Source organism: Nyctereutes procyonoides, unplaced genomic scaffold, assembly GCF_905146905.1.
Source record: "Nyctereutes procyonoides isolate TBG_1078 unplaced genomic scaffold, NYPRO_anot_genome, whole genome shotgun sequence".
Taxonomy (NCBI): domain Eukaryota; kingdom Metazoa; phylum Chordata; class Mammalia; order Carnivora; family Canidae; genus Nyctereutes; species Nyctereutes procyonoides.
The window spans coordinates 49,258,203-49,277,502 of record NW_026575052.1 but is presented as its reverse complement, the minus strand read 5'-3'; the positions used below and the strand labels follow the sequence as shown (position 1 = coordinate 49,277,502).

The window sequence follows — 19,300 nt, the reverse complement described above, 5'->3', positions numbered from 1 at the left end:
CCTTTCCTTCAGTCACTATACGGATTTCTCCAAGATCTGTCACTGTAAAATGCCTAACTCCAGTTTATACATGGTAATAGAAAAATATAGATAATGCAAAGTTAACCCAACTCAAATTCTTAGTCTGATGTGGTGTAACTTTCAAATTCTTAGTGTGAAAATCTGGGAACTTTCTCAAAGACCTCACAAATAACAAAATTGCCTCTATTTTTTTCTGTTTATGACAGCTAATACAATTTGCTTGAATCAGCAGGCGTTTTTGCACAAGTGCAATGAGAGTTGGGTTTCTTGACATTCTTATGCACAATGGGCACATTTTCATTAATATACCCGAAATAAAAATATGAAATTTAAAAACCTACAAAACTAAGAATTCCAGTGTCCTAATATAATGAACTCAGCATAGGTAGGAGGTAAATAAAGGACATAGGCTCAATGGCACTTAAATAAAACTTTTCTAAGGAAATAAAAATCTAATAATTATATTGATTTTAAGGTTTGTTGAAGACTTTTGCCATTTCAGAATTAAATATAAAGTGTCACTTGATAATAAGCTAAAGATACAGCAAAATTATTAAAAATAAAATATAATTAAACATTTATGAAATAAAACAGAATTGGTGTAGTAACTGGTTAGGACTCTGAGTGTCGCTGTTCACCAAAGTGGAAGAGCTGCTTGCTGATAAGACCTGACTCTCAGCTCCTTCCGCATTAAACAAACAGACCCAAGAAGTTTTTGGGAATAGCCTCGCATTTGTGTCAAGTAATATGTTCCTTTTGGCTTGAAAGAAAGAAGGAAACAGCAGACTGGAATTAGGAGTAAGAAAACTGGTCGGAGAGAAAGCAATGGCGGATCCACTGAGGGGTTGGTGCTGCATAGAGCCGCTCTTGCTCTTCCTGTTCATGGAGACACTGTGGGGAGTCAGAGCCGCGCAGATCCACTACTCGGTGCTGGAAGAGCTGGACAAAGGATCCTTTGTGGGCAACATCGCCAAGGACCTGGGGCTGGAGCCCTGGGAGCTGGCGGAGCGCGGAGCCCGCATCGTCTCCAGAGGTAGGACACAGCTTTTCGCTCTGAACCTGAGAAGCGGCAGCTTGGTCACTGTGGACAGGATAGACCGAGAGGAGCTTTGCGCTCAGAGCATGCCGTGTTTGGTGAGTTTTAACATCTTGGTTGAGAATAATATGAAAATTTATGGAGTAGAAATAGAAATAATAGATATTAATGACAACTTTCCGCGATTCCGGGATGAGGAAGTAAAAGTAAAAGTTAATGAAAATGCGGCTACTGGAACGCGATTAGCACTTCCCTTCGCTCGAGATGCTGATGTGAGTGTGAACTCCCTCCAGAGTTATCAACTCAGCCGCAATATCCATTTCTCTCTGGAAGAGAAAAGCGGAGATGATGGACAAAAATACCCAGAACTGGTACTGGAGAAGCCCTTGGACCGCGAGAAAGTAGCTGTCCACGACCTGCTCCTCACAGCTTTAGATGGTGGGGACCCCATACTCTCTAGTACTATGCACATACAAGTGATGGTCCTTGATGCAAATGATAATGCACCCTTGTTCTCTCTACCTGAGTACAGAGTGAGTGTACCAGAGAACATACCGGTAGGCACTCGGCTGCTTATGCTAACTGCCACAGATCCAGATGAGGGAATAAATGGGGAATTAACTTACTCTTTTCACAATGAAGACGACAAAATTTCAAAGACTTTCCAACTTGATTCGAAATTGGGTGAAATCTTGACTCTGCAATCACTGGATTATGAAGAATCCAGATTCTACCTCATGGAAGTGATAGCTCAGGATGGAGGTGCTCTTCTTGCCAGTGCTAAGGTGCTGATCACAGTACAAGACGTGAATGACAATGTCCCAGAAGTGATCCTCACCTCTCGTGCTAGTTCTGTTTCTGAGGACTGTCCTCCTGGAACCATAATTGCACTGTTTAGTGTACATGATGGTGATTCTGGAGAGAATGGAGAGATCCTATGTTCTATCCCTAGGAACTTGCCTTTTAAATTGGAAAAGTCAGTTGATAATTACTATCACTTATTGACCACAAAAGCCCTGGACCGAGAAGAGATCTCAAATTATAACATCACAGTCATGGTCATTGACCGTGGAAACCCACCCCTGTCTACAGAAAGCTACATTTCCCTAAATGTGGCAGACATCAATGACAACCCTCCCATCTTTCCTCACACCCCATACTCCACCTACATCCTGGAAAACAATCCCAGAGGCATCTCAATCTTATCTGTGACTGCGCAGGACCCCGACAGCGGCAACAATGCCAAAGTCACTTATTCTCTGGCCGAGGACACATTTCAAGGAATACCTCTATCCTCCTATGTCTCCATCAATTCCAACACAGGCGTCCTGTATGCTCTGGGCTCCTTTGACTATGAGCAGGTTAAAGACCTGCAGCTGTGGGTAATGGCCAGTGACAATGGAGACCCTCCACTTAGTAGCAACATATCACTGAGGCTGTTCGTGCTGGATCAGAATGACAATGTGCCTGAAATCCTGTACCCCAGCATTCCCACGGATGGCTCCACAGGCGTGGAGCTGGCGCCCCGCTCCGCAGAGCCCGGCTACCTGGTCACCAAAGTGGTGGCAGTGGACAGAGACTCGGGCCAGAATGCCTGGCTGTCCTACCACCTGCTCAAGGCCAGCGAACCTGGGCTCTTTGCGGTGGGACTGCACACAGGAGAGGTGCGCACAGCTCGGGCCCTGCTGGACAGAGACGCGCTCAAGCAGAGCCTGGTGGTGGCGGTGCAGGACCACGGCCAGCCCCCTCTCTCGGCCACCGTCACGCTCACCGTGGCCATTGCTGACAGCATCCCAGATGTCCTGGCTGACTTGGGCAGCCTGGAAGCCCCACGTGACTCCCAAGCTTCAGACCTCACGCTGTACCTGGTGGTGGCCGTGGCCGCAGTCTCCTGCGTCTTCCTCGCCTTTGTCATCGTGCTGCTGGCGCTCAGGCTGAGGCGCTGGCACGCGTCGCGTCTGCTCCAGGCTGCAGGAGGAGGGCTGCTGGGCGTGCCGGCCTCGGCCTCGCAGTTTGTGGGCGTGGACGGGGTGCGGGCGTTCCTGCAGACCTATTCTCACGAGGTGTCCCTGACCGCGGGCTCGCGGCAGAGTCACGTGATCTTCCCGCAGCCCAACTATGCGGACACGCTCCTCAGCCAGGAGAGCTGTGGGAAAAGCGAGCCTCTTCTGATACCTGAGGAGATCAATGTAAATGAAGAACTAGGAGTTGTTCAGGTGAGATTTCTTTTTCAGTATGCTTGCTTGTAGCTTTTTTTTCATTTGTTTCCTTAATCTGTTTTCTGCCACATTCAAAACTGATTAATTATGGAAATATTGAATCGTATGTTTCATTCAGAGATCAAGTTGATCTAATTGGGTGATTGATGCTATCTCCGTTTGCTTTCAAGTTATATTTTGGGTTTAATGCCTTTTTTCAATACGTAAAATTTTAGACAATCTAGCTGATACCCATAGGCTTAAAAGAAAGTGGTTAAACACAATCACCTTACCCAAAGACTTTCTTACACTAGAATTGTTACGTTCATAGAAGAGTTGTTTGGTTAGTCCAAGTTGTTATATGTAATATTCTCTTTTGGATACTTGTGTAAACACCAATAGCGAATAGGTTTTGGAAAGGATGGTATACAGCACTGATATTTTATTTTATTTTTTTTTTATGATTTTAATCCTTTTATTTTTTTATTTTTTATTTTTTTATAAATTAATTTTTATTATAAGTGTTCAATTTACCAACATACAGAATAACACCCAGTGCTCATCCCGTCAGCACTGATATTTTAGTATACCTTCACTTTGCATAAGGAAATAATTTATAGTATTTTCATAAGTCAATGGAAGAATATAGAAAACTTCTACATGATAAAAATCAGAAAAACAGATTAAATTTATAGTCTATGGCATTCTCAAGTCTGGGAACTTTGGGTTAACCTATGTAATTACTGGACACCCATATTTGTTGAAAGAAGAAATCAGTGAGAAGGAACCTTAAAACTACTTTATTCAGTGTGCATAGGTGACTCAGTCAGCTAAGCATGGGACTCTTGATTTGGGCTCAGGTCATGGTCCTCAGGGTGTTGGGGTAGAGTCCCAAATGGGGCTTCTGGCTCAGTGCAAAGTCTCCTTGAGATTTGCTTCCTTATTCCTCTGCCCTTTACACCCCCACCCCCATATGCATTCTCTAAAAGAAATAAATCTTTTTTTAAAAAAAACTATACTTTATTCTGTGGTGCAGTTTAAAATCTCCAAAGAATTAGATTCTGCTACATGCATTAATACAAGTATGCCACACACCTGGCATCTTCTGGTTACAGATAACCCTTCCCTTTTCAGAGTCAGTATCTACTTAAATGTTTGCACCTATGCACGTGTCAGTAAAATTCTGCTTTATCACTAGAGCCTAATATTTGTACTTGGAAAATCAATTCAACATAAAAATTGTTTGAAACTTTAAAATTCATTTCTCAGGGGTATGCTCTTCTTAAATTAATAATTTTTCTTAATTAAATGCAAGTCTATGGGTCTCAGATTTCTTGAGTGTGTGTTGTGTAATGGAAGAACTGCTCTCTGCATTTTTGGTATCTAATCTACTATAGATGATTTTCAGATGCTTCATTTTAAGATTTTCAATCATCCAAATATTGTACTTTCAACAGCTTCTTCAGTTGCAAAGGGTGACTAAATAGGAGAAACGGCAATAAAATATTATGAATGGGATGGTAGGCTACATCACCTGACCAAACAAATGGTTTATTGTTACATGTGGGAACCACTTGATTTTTGTTTCTTAAATAATTATTTCAAAAAAAATTATTTCAAGGTGATCCAATATTTGTATATTGAAGGGGATCTAATTATATCTATATATGGTTAATTCTGACTGCAGTGTAAAATGTGCAGACCCACTGAATACTGAATGCATCCAAAGAGTAGTGAGAATTTGTGTGATGGAGATTGGTATCATTCACTTCTACATGAAAACTCACTTTTCTATTATATTTTATAATAAATAGTATTTTTATATTTTTCATATTTTTAAAATAGATTTTGGATATGAGTTAACATTTTCATGCAATGGAAAATACCTCTTAAACCTCTATAAACTTCAGTAGATTTTATGTAATAAAATGCTTGATCCAACACTGAGTGTATATACTATCTATACTCGTTTAAATATTTGAATCTTTAGTTTCATATGTGCTCTAAAAAGATAACTCTCCTGTATTAAATGTTCACACCACGTTGGAAAGGCACTTGTTCAGTCATATTTTGGAACAAAGTTTTGAGTCTATGTTTTTTATGTTTGTATGAAGTAGAGATATCAGTGAGTTTGTCTAGAATCCTGAAAATGATGGGTAGTTTAAGATGTCAAATGCTATTCTACTATTAGTTCAGCATTGCTACTCACTAAGTTTCAGAATTACAATGTATTGTATAGGCTTTAAAAATTTCTTTATGAAGATTTCTAGTTTTGAAAAAAAGATTTCTAGTTGTGGAAATTGAATCAAAACTGTAAGACACCTATCAGAAACATAAAATTGACATGCTTATTGACAAGGGAAGAATGTCAATAACAAAGGGTTGGGATAATCTGATAGTAACCTGGGGACCAAGGAAAAGTGTACAACATAGATTACTTTAGAATATATAACTATAAGGACTCATACTTTATCTCTAAAATGTAAATAATTTACCGTTGCTAGGTGACTTCAGAAGAAACGATATACAGTTAAAGACAATGGTAATGTAGTGTGAAAAAATAAAATCCGTGGAATAGTTTTTAAATTATGATTGTTTAAAAGTAGACACTTGGAAACCAAGGAAAAGAGAGTTTCTTGCTTCTTACCATACATCTATTTTATAAGGACAACCATATCTTTACTTACCTATCAATTATTTTGGGGGTAAAGTGATAATGATAATATATAGGGAAGTAAAACACAGGATAAAACTAAAAGCTAGGAGATTTGTAACGTTTATAATAAGTTAGAAGAAAAGCGAGTGCAATAACCATACATATCAAGCTGATATTTCAAGCATTTTCATACTACACTTTCTGCCATAACCTACTACTTTCATTTGTGTCATTTTCTACATATCATTTCATTTGGTCTTCAGTTTTACTAAGGAACACAGGACAGAAGTTATGACCATTTTATGAAAATGGAAATGAAAACCATGATGATGCCAGTAAACATCTTCAGCAAGTTACCTCTGCTCTTTGAGAAGTAAAAATCATTTGATTTAGATGGATAAAGTTCAAGTTCAAATAAAATGACCTGCCAGATTTTAAATATAGTAGATATTTAAAATGTTAAAATCCTTGTAAGATGGGAAGAATGAGATCTGTCCTGACACAGAACTTTCTTCTAACCCACTCCTTATTTGGAGCTCATTTAGTAACCACTACTGCAGTTCTGCACCGGAGACGCGGGGTGCCGCTGTTGGCTAGTACAGAGCGAAGTATCAGCTTCTCCCGACGCAAAGGAATCGCCTGCCCACCCCGAATGGCGGTAACTGGGCACTCTCCGATTCTCTCCCGCTGACCTATCTGTTAAACAATCTGCCTGCCAAGACAAATCTAGGAGTTGCTCCTGCTCAAAGAATTCTTGGGATCCTTTGGCAATCGTAGGTCTTTGGCAAAGTCGCAGAAAACGGGATGGGAGACCGTTTGGGACAGAAGGACTCCGCTGGGTGGAGACGAATGGCGTTTCTCTTTTGGCTGGTTTTGTTCAGCCCAGTGATACCGGAGCAGATACAGTACACTATTCCAGAGGAGCTGGCCATGGGCTCGCTGGTGGGGAACCTCGCCAAGGATCTGGGGCTTGGCGTGCAAGATTTGCCTACTCGAAACCTGAGGATTAGTGCACAGAAGAAATTCTTTACAGTAAGTACTGAAAATGGGGACTTACTTGTGAGTCACCGTATAGACAGGGAGCAAATTTGTGGCAAGAAGTCAACATGTGTTCTAGAATTTGAAATGGTCGCTGAAAAGCCTTTGAACTTTTTTCATATAAGTGTGGTAATTCAGGATGTCAATGACAACCCACCAACCTTTAGCCAAAGTATCACTGAACTGGAAATTAGTGAACTGGCCCTAACTGGAGCCACTTTTGCACTGGAATCCGCACAAGATTCAGATGTAGGTGTCAATTCTCTGCAGCAGTACTACCTCAACCCCAACCCACACTTCTCTTTGATTCAGAAGGAGAACCCAGATGGTAGTAGGTATCCAGAACTGGTAGTGAAGACTCCCCTGGACAGGGAAGAGCAGTCCTGCCACCACCTGGTCCTCACCGCTGTGGATGAAGGGGACCCAGCCAGAAGCTGCACTACCCAGATAAGGGTGGTTGTGGCAGATGCAAATGATAACCCACCAGTGTTCACCCAGGATGTGTACAGGGTCAGTGTTCTAGAGAACCTGCCCGTGGGCTCCTCTGTACTGAGTGTGATGGCCACTGACTTGGATGAGGGGGTCAATGCTGAGATCACCTATGCTTTCATCAACATTGGTAATGTAGTGAGACAGCTGTTCAGACTGGACAGTAAAACAGGGGAACTCACCACTGGGGGAGGACTGGATTTTGAAGAGAGAGAGAGCTACACAATTGGGGTGGAAGCAAAAGATGGTGGACGTCACACAGCACACTGTAAAATACAAATAGATATTCTGGATGAAAATGACAATGCACCTGATGTAATCCTGGATTCTGAATCTAAACATATTCAAGAAGATACTGAGCTGGGGACTGTTGTTGCCCTGATAAAAACACATGACCTAGATTCAGGATTTAATGGGGAAGTTTTCTGCCAACTAAAAGGAAAGTTCCCATTTAAAATAGTTCAAGATACAAAAAATACATACAAGTTGGTCACAGATGGAGCCTTAGATAGAGAACAGACTCCAGAATATAACGTAACTATCACTGTCACCGACAGGGGAAAGCCTCCTCTCTCTTCCAACAGAAGTATCACTTTCAACATCACCGATGTCAACGACAACACGCCAGTTTTCCACCAGGCCTCCTACGTGGTCCACGTGGCCGAAAACAACCCTCCTGGAGCCTCCATCGCCCAAGTCAGCGCCTCCGACCCCGACCTGGGGCCCAACGGCCGCGTCTCCTACTCCATCGTGGCCAGCGACCTGGAGCCACGGGCGCTGGCGTCCTACGTGTCGGTGAGCGCGCAGAGCGGCGTGGTGTTCGCGCAGCGCGCCTTCGACCACGAGCAGCTGCGCGCCTTCGAGCTGACCCTGCAGGCCCGCGACCAGGGCTCGCCCGCGCTCAGCGCCAACGTGAGCCTGCGCGTGTTGGTGGGCGACCGCAACGACAACGCGCCGCGGGTGCTGTACCCGGCGCTGGGGCCCGACGGCTCGGCGCTCTTCGACACGGTGCCGCGCGCCGCGCAGCCCGGCTACCTGGTCACCAAGGTGGTGGCGGTGGACGCCGACTCGGGACACAATGCCTGGCTGTCATACCACGTGCTGCAGGCCAGCGAGCCGGGACTCTTCAGCCTGGGGCTGCGCACGGGCGAGGTGCGCACGGCGCGTGCTCTGGGCGACAGGGACGCGGCCCGCCAGCGCCTGCTGGTCGCTGTGCGGGATGGGGGACAGCCGCCCCTCTCGGCCACAGCCACGCTGCTCCTGGTTTTCGCTGACAGCTTGCAGGAGGCGCTGCCAGACGTCAGCGAGCGCCAGGCGCCCGCTGATCCCCAGGCTGAGCTGCAGTTCTACCTGGTGGTGGCTTTGGCCTTGATCTCCGTGCTCTTCCTCCTCGCGGTGATTCTGGCGGTTGCCCTGCGCCTGGGACGCTCCTCCAGCTCCACCACCTGGGGCTGCTTTCAGACCAATGTTTGCTCCAAGACTGAATCTGGAGTTATCTCCACTTACAGTGAAGGGACTTTGCCTTATTCTTACAATCTTTGTGCTGCCTCACATTCCTCAAAGACTGAGTTTAAATTTCTCAATATAAAGCCTGAAAATGATCCACCACAAGATCTTCTCTGTAATGAAGCCTCTTGGTTTGAAAGTAGCAGCATTGTAGATTCCCAGATGACTTCTAATTCAGTCAGTTTGCAACAGGTGAGTTATTTCAAAGCCCTTTATTTCCATAAGCATAGCTAGATGTCAGTAATTACTATAGAAGTAAAATGTATAGAGGCTAAATATGCCTTGATTTTATTGTGTTTTGTTGATTTTTCTGGGCATTACTTGGGAAATGGGGTTAGAATTTTTTTGTTCATTTATCTGTGTTGCAGTCTTTCATGGAAAATGGCCTTGTGATGCTCTTGAAATTTTTGTTAAATCTTTTTTTAAAAAAGATTTTATTTATTTATGAGAGACAGAGAGAGAGAGAGAGAGAGAGAGAGAGAGAGAGAGAGAGAGAGAGATACAGGCAGAGGGAGAAGTAGGCTCCATGCAGGGAGCCCGACGTGGGACTCCATCCCGGGTCTCCAGGATCACACCCTGGGCTGAAGGTGTTGCTAAACCCCTGGGCCACCGGGGCTGCCCAATTTTTGTTAAATCTAAAACCATCGGGGTGCCTAGGTGGTTCAGTCAATTGAGCAACTGCCTTAGACTCAGGTTATGATCCCATGATCCTGAGATTGACCCCTAATTGGTTTCCCTGCTCAACAGGGAGCCTGCTTCTCCCTCTTCCTCTGTAGCTCCCCATTTGTGTACTACCGTGAGCTCTCTATCTCCCCCTCTCAAATAAATAAATGAAATCTTTTTTGGGATGCCTGGGTGGCTCAGCAGTTGAGCATCTGCCTTTGGCTCAGGGCCTGATCCCAGATTCCCGGGATCAAGCGCTGCATCAGGCTCCTTGCATGGAGCCTGCTTCTCCTCCCTTTGCCTGTGTCTCTGCCTCTTTTTCTGTGTCTCTCATGAATAAATAAATAAAATATTAAAAAAGTTTTTAAATCTAAAAGCATATATCCTGAAACATTTTGATTATTAGTATCACGCGGTCATTGAGAAACATTATCTATATATAATTAAACACAAATGAAGGCAATAAGTGGTTTAGTTTCAATCCAGTTAATCCTAAACTACATATAATATATAAATATAAATTTTTGCCATTGTAGCAAATATATTTTCACGTTTTATTTTAAAACTTTTTTATTCATCTAAGCAAGCTCTACACCCAACAGAGGGCTCAAATTCATGACCCCTGGAGCACCTGGGTGGCTCAGTGGTTGAGTGCCTACTTTCGGCTCAGGGTTGTAATCCAGGGGTTCTGGGATGAAGTCCCACATTAGGCTCCCCAAGGAGTCCGCAGAGGGAGAACTCTGCCCATGTTTCTGCCTCTCTCTGTGTGTCATAAATAAATAAATAAATAAATAAATAAATAAATAAATAAATAAATAAAATCTTTTTAAAGAAATTCATGACCCTCAAGATCAAGAGTTGCAGTCTCCACCAACTGGGCAGCCCAAAGCCCCCTTTTCATTTTTTAAAAATTATACAGAAATATTGCCTGAGTTAGGTTGTTTGTTAACCTATGCATTCATAAAATAGGTAGTGACATCTAAAAATGACAATACTTGTAACTAACTGGCAGTAGGTGGATTAGTTCCAAATGTGTCTTTGGTGCCCTTACTGAAAATGGGACAAAAGAGAGTTTTAACTACAGAGAACAAATTGAGGGTTGCTGGAAAGGAGGTGGGCAAGGGGGATGGACTAAATGAGTGATGGGTATTAAAGAAGGCACTTGTGATGAGCACAGGGTGTTATATGTAAGTGATGAATCTCTAGATTTTATTCCTGAGACTAATATTACACTATAGGTTAACTAACTAGAATTTAAATAAGAACTTGGATCATAAAGAATGAAAATGGAACAAATACAAATGATGGAATTTGAAAATTCAAGACTTACGTGAAAATGTAATCTTATTTCTGTTCTCCAAGGCCCTAGGAGCTATAACACAAAAAACAAATGGTAAATTACAGGGAACATATAAAATTATTCAAATGTGCTCTTTTATTCTTTTGGGGGAGAGAAATACTATGAGTGACATGTAAGTAGATTTAACAGAAATAAGGTTTTCTATATGATGGTTTCACAAAAATGGTGCAGTATTAAATTAGGACTCTAAGTATCACTGTTCACTAACCCGAGCAAGGAAAGCAATGATAACTCAAGTTATATCCCCCAGCACAGAGATCAGACATGGTTTCACCAGTTGTGCAGAAATTCTAATCTAAAGCACTTCTCATCTGACCTCCACTTGTTTATGGACCTTGGCTTCCAATTCTGAGAAGCACCAAAGTGATTGCAAGCCTGTACCCCCTACTCAAATCCCAAGGAAGTCCATAAGGAGCCAGTAATGGCTGCTCTGCAAAAGTGCCAGCACCACAGTGTGATAGTGGTGCTCTTCATTCTAGGGACTCTATGGGAAGCTGAGGCCAGGCAGATCTGTTATTCCATTCCTGAGGAGTTAGACAAAGATTCCTTCGTGGGAAACATAGCTGACGATCTAGGGCTAGGGCCCTAGGAGCTGGCGGAGCGTGGAGTCTGAATCATCTCCAGAGGGAAGACGTAGCTTTTTGCTCTGAACCTGTAAAGCAGCAGCTTGGTCACCGCAGGCAGGATAGACCGTGAGGAGCTCTGTGCCCAGACTGCACCGTGCCTGGTGAGTTTTAGCGTCCTTATTGAGGATAAACTGAATCTTTATTCCATACAAGTGGAAATAGTGGACATTAATGACAATACACCCTGATTCTTCAGGGAAGAATTGGAAGTGAAAATTCTGGAAAACGCAGTCCCATCCTCTCGTTTTCCACTATTGGAGGTTTATGACTTGGATGTAGGAATGAACTCTCTTCAGGGCTTCACACTCAGTGAGAATAGTCACTTCTCAGTGGACGTGTGGAGCGAAGTCAGTAGGCCCAAGTATCCAGAGCTGGTGCTGGAGCATGCAGTGGATCGGGAGGGACAGGCCATTTACCACTTGGTCCTTACTGCTGTGGATGGTGGTGATCCTGTATGCTCAGGCACTGCAAGAATTCTGGTAATTGTCCTAGACGTTAATGACAATGCTCCGGTGTTTACTCAGTCTGTCTACTGTGTGAGCATTCCTGAAAATATGCCAGTAGGTATATACCAGTATTGTCGGTAAATGCTACTGAGCAGGATGAAGGAGTTCACGCAGAAGTAACGTATTCCTTCCTGAAGGTAACAGAAAAGATCTCAAAGATTTTCTGCTTAAATGTTTCCACTGGAGAAATATCAACTTCTGCAAATCTAGACTATGAGGACTCAAGCTTTTATGAGCTGGATGTTGAAGCCAGGGATCGTCCAGGTCTACTTGACAGAGCAAAAGCCTTAAAAACTATCTTGGATGTAAATGATAATGTACCAGAAGTGGTAGTTACATCCGGAAGCAGATCAGTTGCAGAAAGTACGCCTCCAGGAACAATAATCGCTCTTTTTCAAGTATGTGATAGAGACTCTGGACTGAATGGCCTGGTAACATGTACCATCTCTAGAAGTCTGACATTTGAACTGAAAAAATCAGTAGAAAATTATTATCAATTAGTGACAAATACAGTACTAGATGGAGAACAGGTATCCCTGTACAACATCACTATAACTGCTACAGATAAAGGAATTCCACCTTTGTCTACAGAAATACTTACCTACCTAGATGTGGCAGATACCGACAACCCGGCCGCCTTCCTCCAGTCCTCCTATTCTGTCTACATCCCTGAAAACAACCCTAGAGATGCCTCCATCTTCTCGGTGACTGCACATGACCCAGACAGCCAGGAGAATGCCCATGTCACTTACTCCCTGTCTGAAGACACGCTCCAGGGGGCATCTCTATCCTCCTATGTGTCCATCAACTCTGACACTGGTATCCTGTATGCTTTGCACTCCTTTGGCTATGAGCTGTTCTGTGACCTGCAGTTGAGAGTGACTGCACAAGATAGAGGGGACCCACCACTTAGCAGCAATGTGACCTTGAGTATATTCGTGCTGGACCACAATGATAACACACCAGAAATCCTGTACCCTGCCCTCCCCAATGATGGTTCCACAGGCGTGGAGCTGACTCCCCGATATGCAGAGTCTGGCTACCTGGTCACCAAGGTGGTGGCAGTGGACAGAGACTCTGGCAAGAACACCTGGTTGTCCTACCACCTGCTCAAGGCCAGCGAACCTGGGCTCTTCCAGGTGGGGCTGCACATGGGAGAGGTGCGCACAGCTCGGGCCCTGCTGGACAGAGACGCGCTCAAGCAGAGCCTGGTAGTGGCGGTGCAGGACCACGGCCATCCCCCTCTCTCAGCCACCGTCACGCTCACTTTGGCTGTGGCGGACAGCGTCCCCGACATCTTGGTGGACCTGGGCAGCATCAGGACCTCAGCTGACCCAGAGGACTCCGACCTTAGGCTGTGCCTGGTGGTGGCTGTGGCCTCAGTCTCCTGCGTCTTCCTCACCTTTGTCATCGTGCTGCTGGTGCTCAAGCTGAGGCACTAGCACGCAGCACGTCTGCTCCAGGCTGCAGGAGGAGGGCTGCTAGGTGTGCTGGCCTCGCAGTTTGTGGGTGTGGACGGGGTCGGGCGTTCCTGCAGACTTATTCTCAGGAGGTGTCCCTGACTGCCAGCTCCCAGGAGAGTCACATGATCTTCCTGCAGCCCAACTATGTGGACACGCTCCTCAGCCAGGACAGCTGTGAGAAAAACGAGCCTCTTTGATTCAGGAAGACTCAGGGTTTTGTAAAGAGGAAGATTCCCTTTTCCAGGTGAGGTTATTCCTTCTATTGGTTTTATTTGAGCAGGAAAGTTTAAAATTTTCTTTGATCACTGCTTAGTTTTCTTACTCTTTGCATTGAGTCAGTTTTCAGAAGTTTCATTTTTATATCAGTAGAGCTCTATTAAATCTTAGTACTCTCTAATTTCATTAAAAACTTCTTAATGTATGCTGTAGGTTTTCTTTACTTTTCTCCTGCTAACAAGCCATTCGTGCCTTGGGTTACATCTCTTTTGTTAGGGTTTCCCCACCCCCACCCCCACCCTGCATTGTGACATTTGTAAGATTCTTTTCCTAATGGGGGCACCTGTGTGGACCAGTCTGGTTAAACTCTTGATTTCAGCTCAAGTCATGGTCTCAAGGCCCTGATCCTAGAGTGAGACTGAGCCAGGAGCCCAGGGCTCTGCACTCATAATGGAGCCTGCTTAAGACTCTATTTCTGTACAAATCAAAACCACAATGAGATACCACCTCAAACCAGTGAGAATGGGGGAAATTAATAAGACAGGAAACAACAAATGTTGGAGAGGATGTGGAGAAAGGGGAGCCCTTTTGCACTGTTGGTAGGAATGGAAACTGGTACAGCCACTCTGGAAAACTGTGTGGAGGTTCCTCAAAGAGTTAAAAATAGAACTGCCCTATGACCCAGCAATTGCACTGCTGGGGATTTGCCCCAAAGGTCCAGATGTAGTGAAACACCAGAACACCTGCACCCCAATGTTTATAGCAGCAATGTCCACAATAGCCAATCTGTGGAAGGAGCTTCGGTGTCCATCGAAAGATGAATGGATAAAGAAGATGTGGTTTATGTATACAATGGAATATTACTCAGCCATTAGAAATGACAAATATCCACCATTTGCTTCGACGTGGATGGAACTGGAGGGTATTATGCTGAGTGAAATTAGTCAGTCGGAGAAGGACAAACGTTATATGGTCTCATTCATTTTGGGGAATATAAAAAATAGTGAAAGGGAATAAAGGGGAAAGGAGAGAAAATGAGTGAAAATATCAGTGAGGGTGACAGAACATGAGAGACTCCTAACTCTGGGAAACAAACAAGGGGTAGTGGAAGGGGGGGTGGGCAGGGGGATGGGATGACTAGGTGACAGGCCCTGAGGGGGGCACTTGACAGGATGAGCACTGAGTGATATGCTATATGTTGGCAAATTGAACTCCAATTTTAAAAAAAAGACTCTATTTCCCTTTTCCTCTGCCTCTTCTCTACCCTGCATGCTCTGTCTCCTCTCTCTGTAAAATAAATAAATAAAATCTTTTTTTAAAGATTCTCTTTCTAATGTAAAAAAACCCAACTGAATTGCAGCCTCTTTTAAAGAAGATCAAGGTCTCAGTTTTTCCCCAATATTAACTAAAAGGAAGTGTTTTATAAAATAATGGAGATCTGTGAGAGATATTTCCCCTTTTTCTACATAGCAATCAAAATTATTTTTATGAAAGAGAAAAGTAATTGATGTCTATACCAGAGAAGACCTGATCTTTGGTGTTAGAAGACCTGAATAATATTCCTGGAACTGTTATTCTCTTGGGCCACAATGTCTATAGTTTTCAAATTAACATGAAAATTAAAAAGACTTGGCGGACACCCAGGACTCCAAGATGGCATCGCCCATACCAGTGAAGGAAAAGATGCTCATGGAGGTGAAACTAGGAGAGCTGCCAGGCTGGATACTGATGCAGGATTTCACCTCTAAGGGCATCACTGGAACATTTCAAAGAGGTTACTACCGGTATTACAACAAGTATATCAATGTGAAGAAAGGGGGCGTTGCTGGGATTTCTATGGTGCTGGCTGCTTATGTGCTTTTCAACTACTGTTGTTCTTACAAGGAGCTCAAACATCAACAGCTACGCAAGTACCCCTGAAGAGGGCCCAGTGTGGAAGCACATTTGGCATTCCTGACCATGACTTTTGCCTGGCATCTTTGAATCCTTCCATTGCTTAATTCACAATTAATATCCAATAAAAGTTGACTAGTACTTGAAAAAAAAATTAAAAAGACTTGTCTTATCTACCTCATGCAAATTCTGAGAAAATATAATAAAATAATTTTTTATAAAGCATTATAGTGAACAAATATTTGTTGATATCACCAGTATTATAATTTTGATTGTCAACCATGTGAGCACCTGATGCTGTGTGCCTACTACAGTGTCTTCTGCAATCTATGTGCTTGATGATATTTAAAAATGAGAGTGAATTTTTAAATATGCTCATTAGTGTCCACTTACAAGGCCATATCCCTAAAAAATAGAGGGCTAAAGAGTGGGAGAATGAAGGATTAACAGTATTCAAATAAGAATTTAAACAATTTAGCAAATTTAACCCATATAAAATAAGGCTTCTGTCATGTAGAAACTCTTCAAATAATTAAGGAAAGGAAGGTTGTCATTAGAAGAATGATTAGTCTAATTCATCATGGCCCAAAGGTGTGAATGAAACTGTGGCTTGGTGTGTAGAAAAAAACGAAGTTTTGAGTTGTTGAAGTTGTTCTAATGGAAAATGGATTGCCTCAGAAGTAGGAGGTTCTACTATTAGCTCTTTTCAAAAGTAAGTTGATGGCCTGGAGTTCATAGAATACAGAGGATAATAGATTTTGATGAGTTGTTTAAGTACATGATAGCCAAGGTCTTTGCCAGTCCTAAGTTGGAGGATTCTATGATCTGATAATGCAATGATTGGCCACTTATGCTTCTAAATTTGCTATGCCATTTAACATAAATAATTAGGGCAGCCCAGGTGGCTCAGCAGTTTAGCCGTGGCCTTCAGCCTAAGGTGTGATCCTGGAGACCTGGGATCAAGTCCCTCGTTGGGCTCCCTGCATGGAGCCTGCTTCTCTCCCTCTGCCTGTGTCTCTGCCTCTGTGTGTGTGTGTGTGTGTGTGTCATGCATAAATAAATAAAATATTAAAAAAACATAAATAATTGAAAAGCTGTCTTGAAAATTAATGAGAACCTGCTTTGTAACCTGAAATCATCAGTCTTCTTTAAGATAATACTGAGTTGATGCCTTTGAATTAGGTACTAAAGGTAATATGTTTCTCTAAATCAATATTGTGATATTTACATCCCAGCAATTATTGTAAAATTCTTTATTACAAGATTCCAAATGTATATGTCTAAGAGATTCCATTCACATACATTTTTGAATCTGATTTATTTGGATGTTTGTGACATAATTCTTTGATTTTTTTTAAAAAAAAGATTTCATTAATTTATTTGAGAGATAATGAGTGCAGAGGAGGGGCAGAGGGAGAGAGAGTGAATCAGACTCCCAGCTGAGCAGGAAGCCCAATGTAGCTGAGTAGGAAGCCCAATGTGGGGCTCAGTCAGAGGACCTGGAGATCATTGCAGTCACTTAAGCATCTGACTCTTGGTTTCAGCTCAGATGGTAATCTCAGGTCCCCACGTGATCTCCATGCTCAGCACAGAGTCTGCTTAAGACTCTCTCCCCTTCTCCCTTTATTCCTACCCCTGTGCATGTGCTCTCTCTCTCTCTCTCTCTCTCAAATAAATAAATAAATAAATCTTTTAAAGAAGAATTTAATAGTAAATAATTTTAAAGAACTTGAATCTTGGGTATTGGTCATAGGAGTCAGATTGTCTCATCCAAGCATTAAGATTTGGTTCATATGATCTCAGAGTATAAATACAATTTTTTATATCACCAACTCTGGATGATTTAAACTATATCTTGAAACAACTAAACAAAAATAAATTACATCTTGAACCTCCATTTATAAGCACAGCTCACTAACTGGGTTTTATGGATAGTAGACTGGCTTATTTTCTTATCTGCTCACACACTAACTGGGGTAGTATAGAATGGTTTATTTTATTCTCCTATCCGAGTTACCTCTGACCATTTCATTTAAATGAATAAAATATTTTAGTGAGAGAAAACTATCAGATTCTACTCTCAATAATAATCATTCATGTAGACTGACCAATCATGGAATTTGCTAAATTCTGACTAAGGCTCTTGGAATTATATATCATATAGATGGTTGTTAATAAGATAAGCAGTCTGAAATATATTGAGTATATATATGAGTATATATATCTGAGTATATATACTCATTTATATTGAGTATAAAATATATAATATTTTGAGTATATACTGAATTTTGAGGCATAAGGAAAAAAGCATACTAAGTTATTGGGCTAGGTTTTAATCCCTGAACACCACCCATCTGATCAAACTTCTGTTGAGGTAGCAGTTGTCAAAGGGAAGGAGTAAAATTTCAGATAGAAAATACTGGGATGCCTGGGTGGCTCAGCGGTTGAGCTCCTCCCTTCGGCACAGAACGTGATCCCGGAATCTGGGATCAAGTGCCACATTGGGCTCCCTGCACGGAGCCTGCTTCTCTCTCTGTCTGTGTCTCTGCCCACCCACCCCCTGTATCTCTCATGAATAAATAAAATAAAATCTTTAAAAAAAAAGAATTAGAAATAGAAAATACCTGCATCTTTACCTGGGGATGAAAACCTAAACAGAACTCCAAACAAATGTTTCCTCAATAGAAAAAAATTCCATGAAGAAAGGAGAGGATAGATCCCTGAGTGGCTCAGTCATTTGGTGCCTGCCTTTGGCCCAGGGCGTGATCCTGGAGTCCCGGGATCGAGTCCCACATCAGGCTCCCTGCATGGAGCCTGCTTCTCCCTCTGCCTGTGTCTCTGCTCTCTCTCTCTCTCTCTCTCCCTCTCTTATGAATAAATAACATCTTTTAAAAAGAAAAGAAGGGGGATCCCTGGGTGGCGCAGTGGTTTGGCGCCTGCCTTTGGCCCAGGGCGCGATCCTGGAGACCTGGGATCGAATCCCACATCGGGCTCCCGGTGCATGGAGCCTGCTTCTCCCTCTGCCTATGTCTCTGCCTCTCTCTCTCTCTCTCTGTGACTATCATAAATAAATAAAAATTAAAAAAAAATAAAGTGCTTCGTCAAAAATGAATATTAAAAAAAAGAAAAAAGAAAAGAAAGGAGAGGAGATGAATAACTCAATGTCTGGGAAGTCGATTAGACTTTTCACAGAATTTTTTTCCATAGAATTTTTTTAATGCAAGTACAAAACTGAAAGTCGATTCTTCCCAATAACTCAATCAATAATAACATACTTCTTTTAAGACTGTAAACATTTCAATTTTATATAGTAGGCTTGTGTTATATTTAATATATTTTAGTGGTCTTGTGAAGATCTTTAATATTTAAATTTATGTTGTAGAATATCTTAGAAAACTTGATTACTAGAGATAATGCAGCCAGTTACTCCCTTAAATATGCTTTTTGTTCAGAGTGTGTTCATAATTTTATTTATCTAGATTTTACTTATTTAGCTCCAAAGAAGTTATCCAGAAGTAATAAGTTAATTGAGACTTTTTTATTTTTTTTTTTATTTTTTTTATTTATTTATGATAGTCAGAGAGAGAGAGGCAGAGACACAGGCAGAGGGAGAAGCAGGCTCCATGCAC

The 19,300-nt window shown here is 42.4% G+C and overlaps 2 protein-coding genes and 1 pseudogene across 12 annotated transcripts in view; all 3 read left to right on the top strand.

The window, feature by feature from the left end:
- The window catches only part of LOC129513663 (protocadherin gamma-C5), a 182,761-nt gene that overhangs the window by 45,508 nt on the left and 117,953 nt on the right, over positions 1–19,300 (top strand). Inside the window, exons 1-2 of one of the 11 annotated variants that reach the window (XM_055331897.1) lie at positions 688–3,273; positions 6,175–6,373. The exons of 6 other annotated variants lie outside the window; for them this stretch is intronic. In XM_055331897.1, coding sequence (XP_055187872.1) covers positions 847–3,273; positions 6,175–6,183 — 2,436 coding nt within the window. In that variant the 5' untranslated portion in view covers positions 688–846 and the 3' untranslated portion in view covers positions 6,184–6,373. Of the gene's footprint in view, positions 1–687; positions 3,274–6,174; positions 6,374–6,515; positions 9,137–19,300 lie in introns of those variants that run through there. 4 more of the 11 variants (XM_055331896.1, XM_055331885.1, XM_055331898.1 and 1 more) reach the window with 4 other exon arrangements.
- LOC129513667 (protocadherin gamma-A6-like) lies at positions 9,589–14,860 on the top strand (annotated as a pseudogene).
- On the top strand, positions 14,963–15,891 carry LOC129513671 (ATP synthase subunit f, mitochondrial-like). Its single transcript, XM_055331906.1, has one exon. It carries the CDS (start codon positions 15,432–15,434, stop codon positions 15,696–15,698), a length of 267 nt encoding a protein of 88 aa, XP_055187881.1. The 5' UTR covers positions 14,963–15,431; the 3' UTR covers positions 15,699–15,891.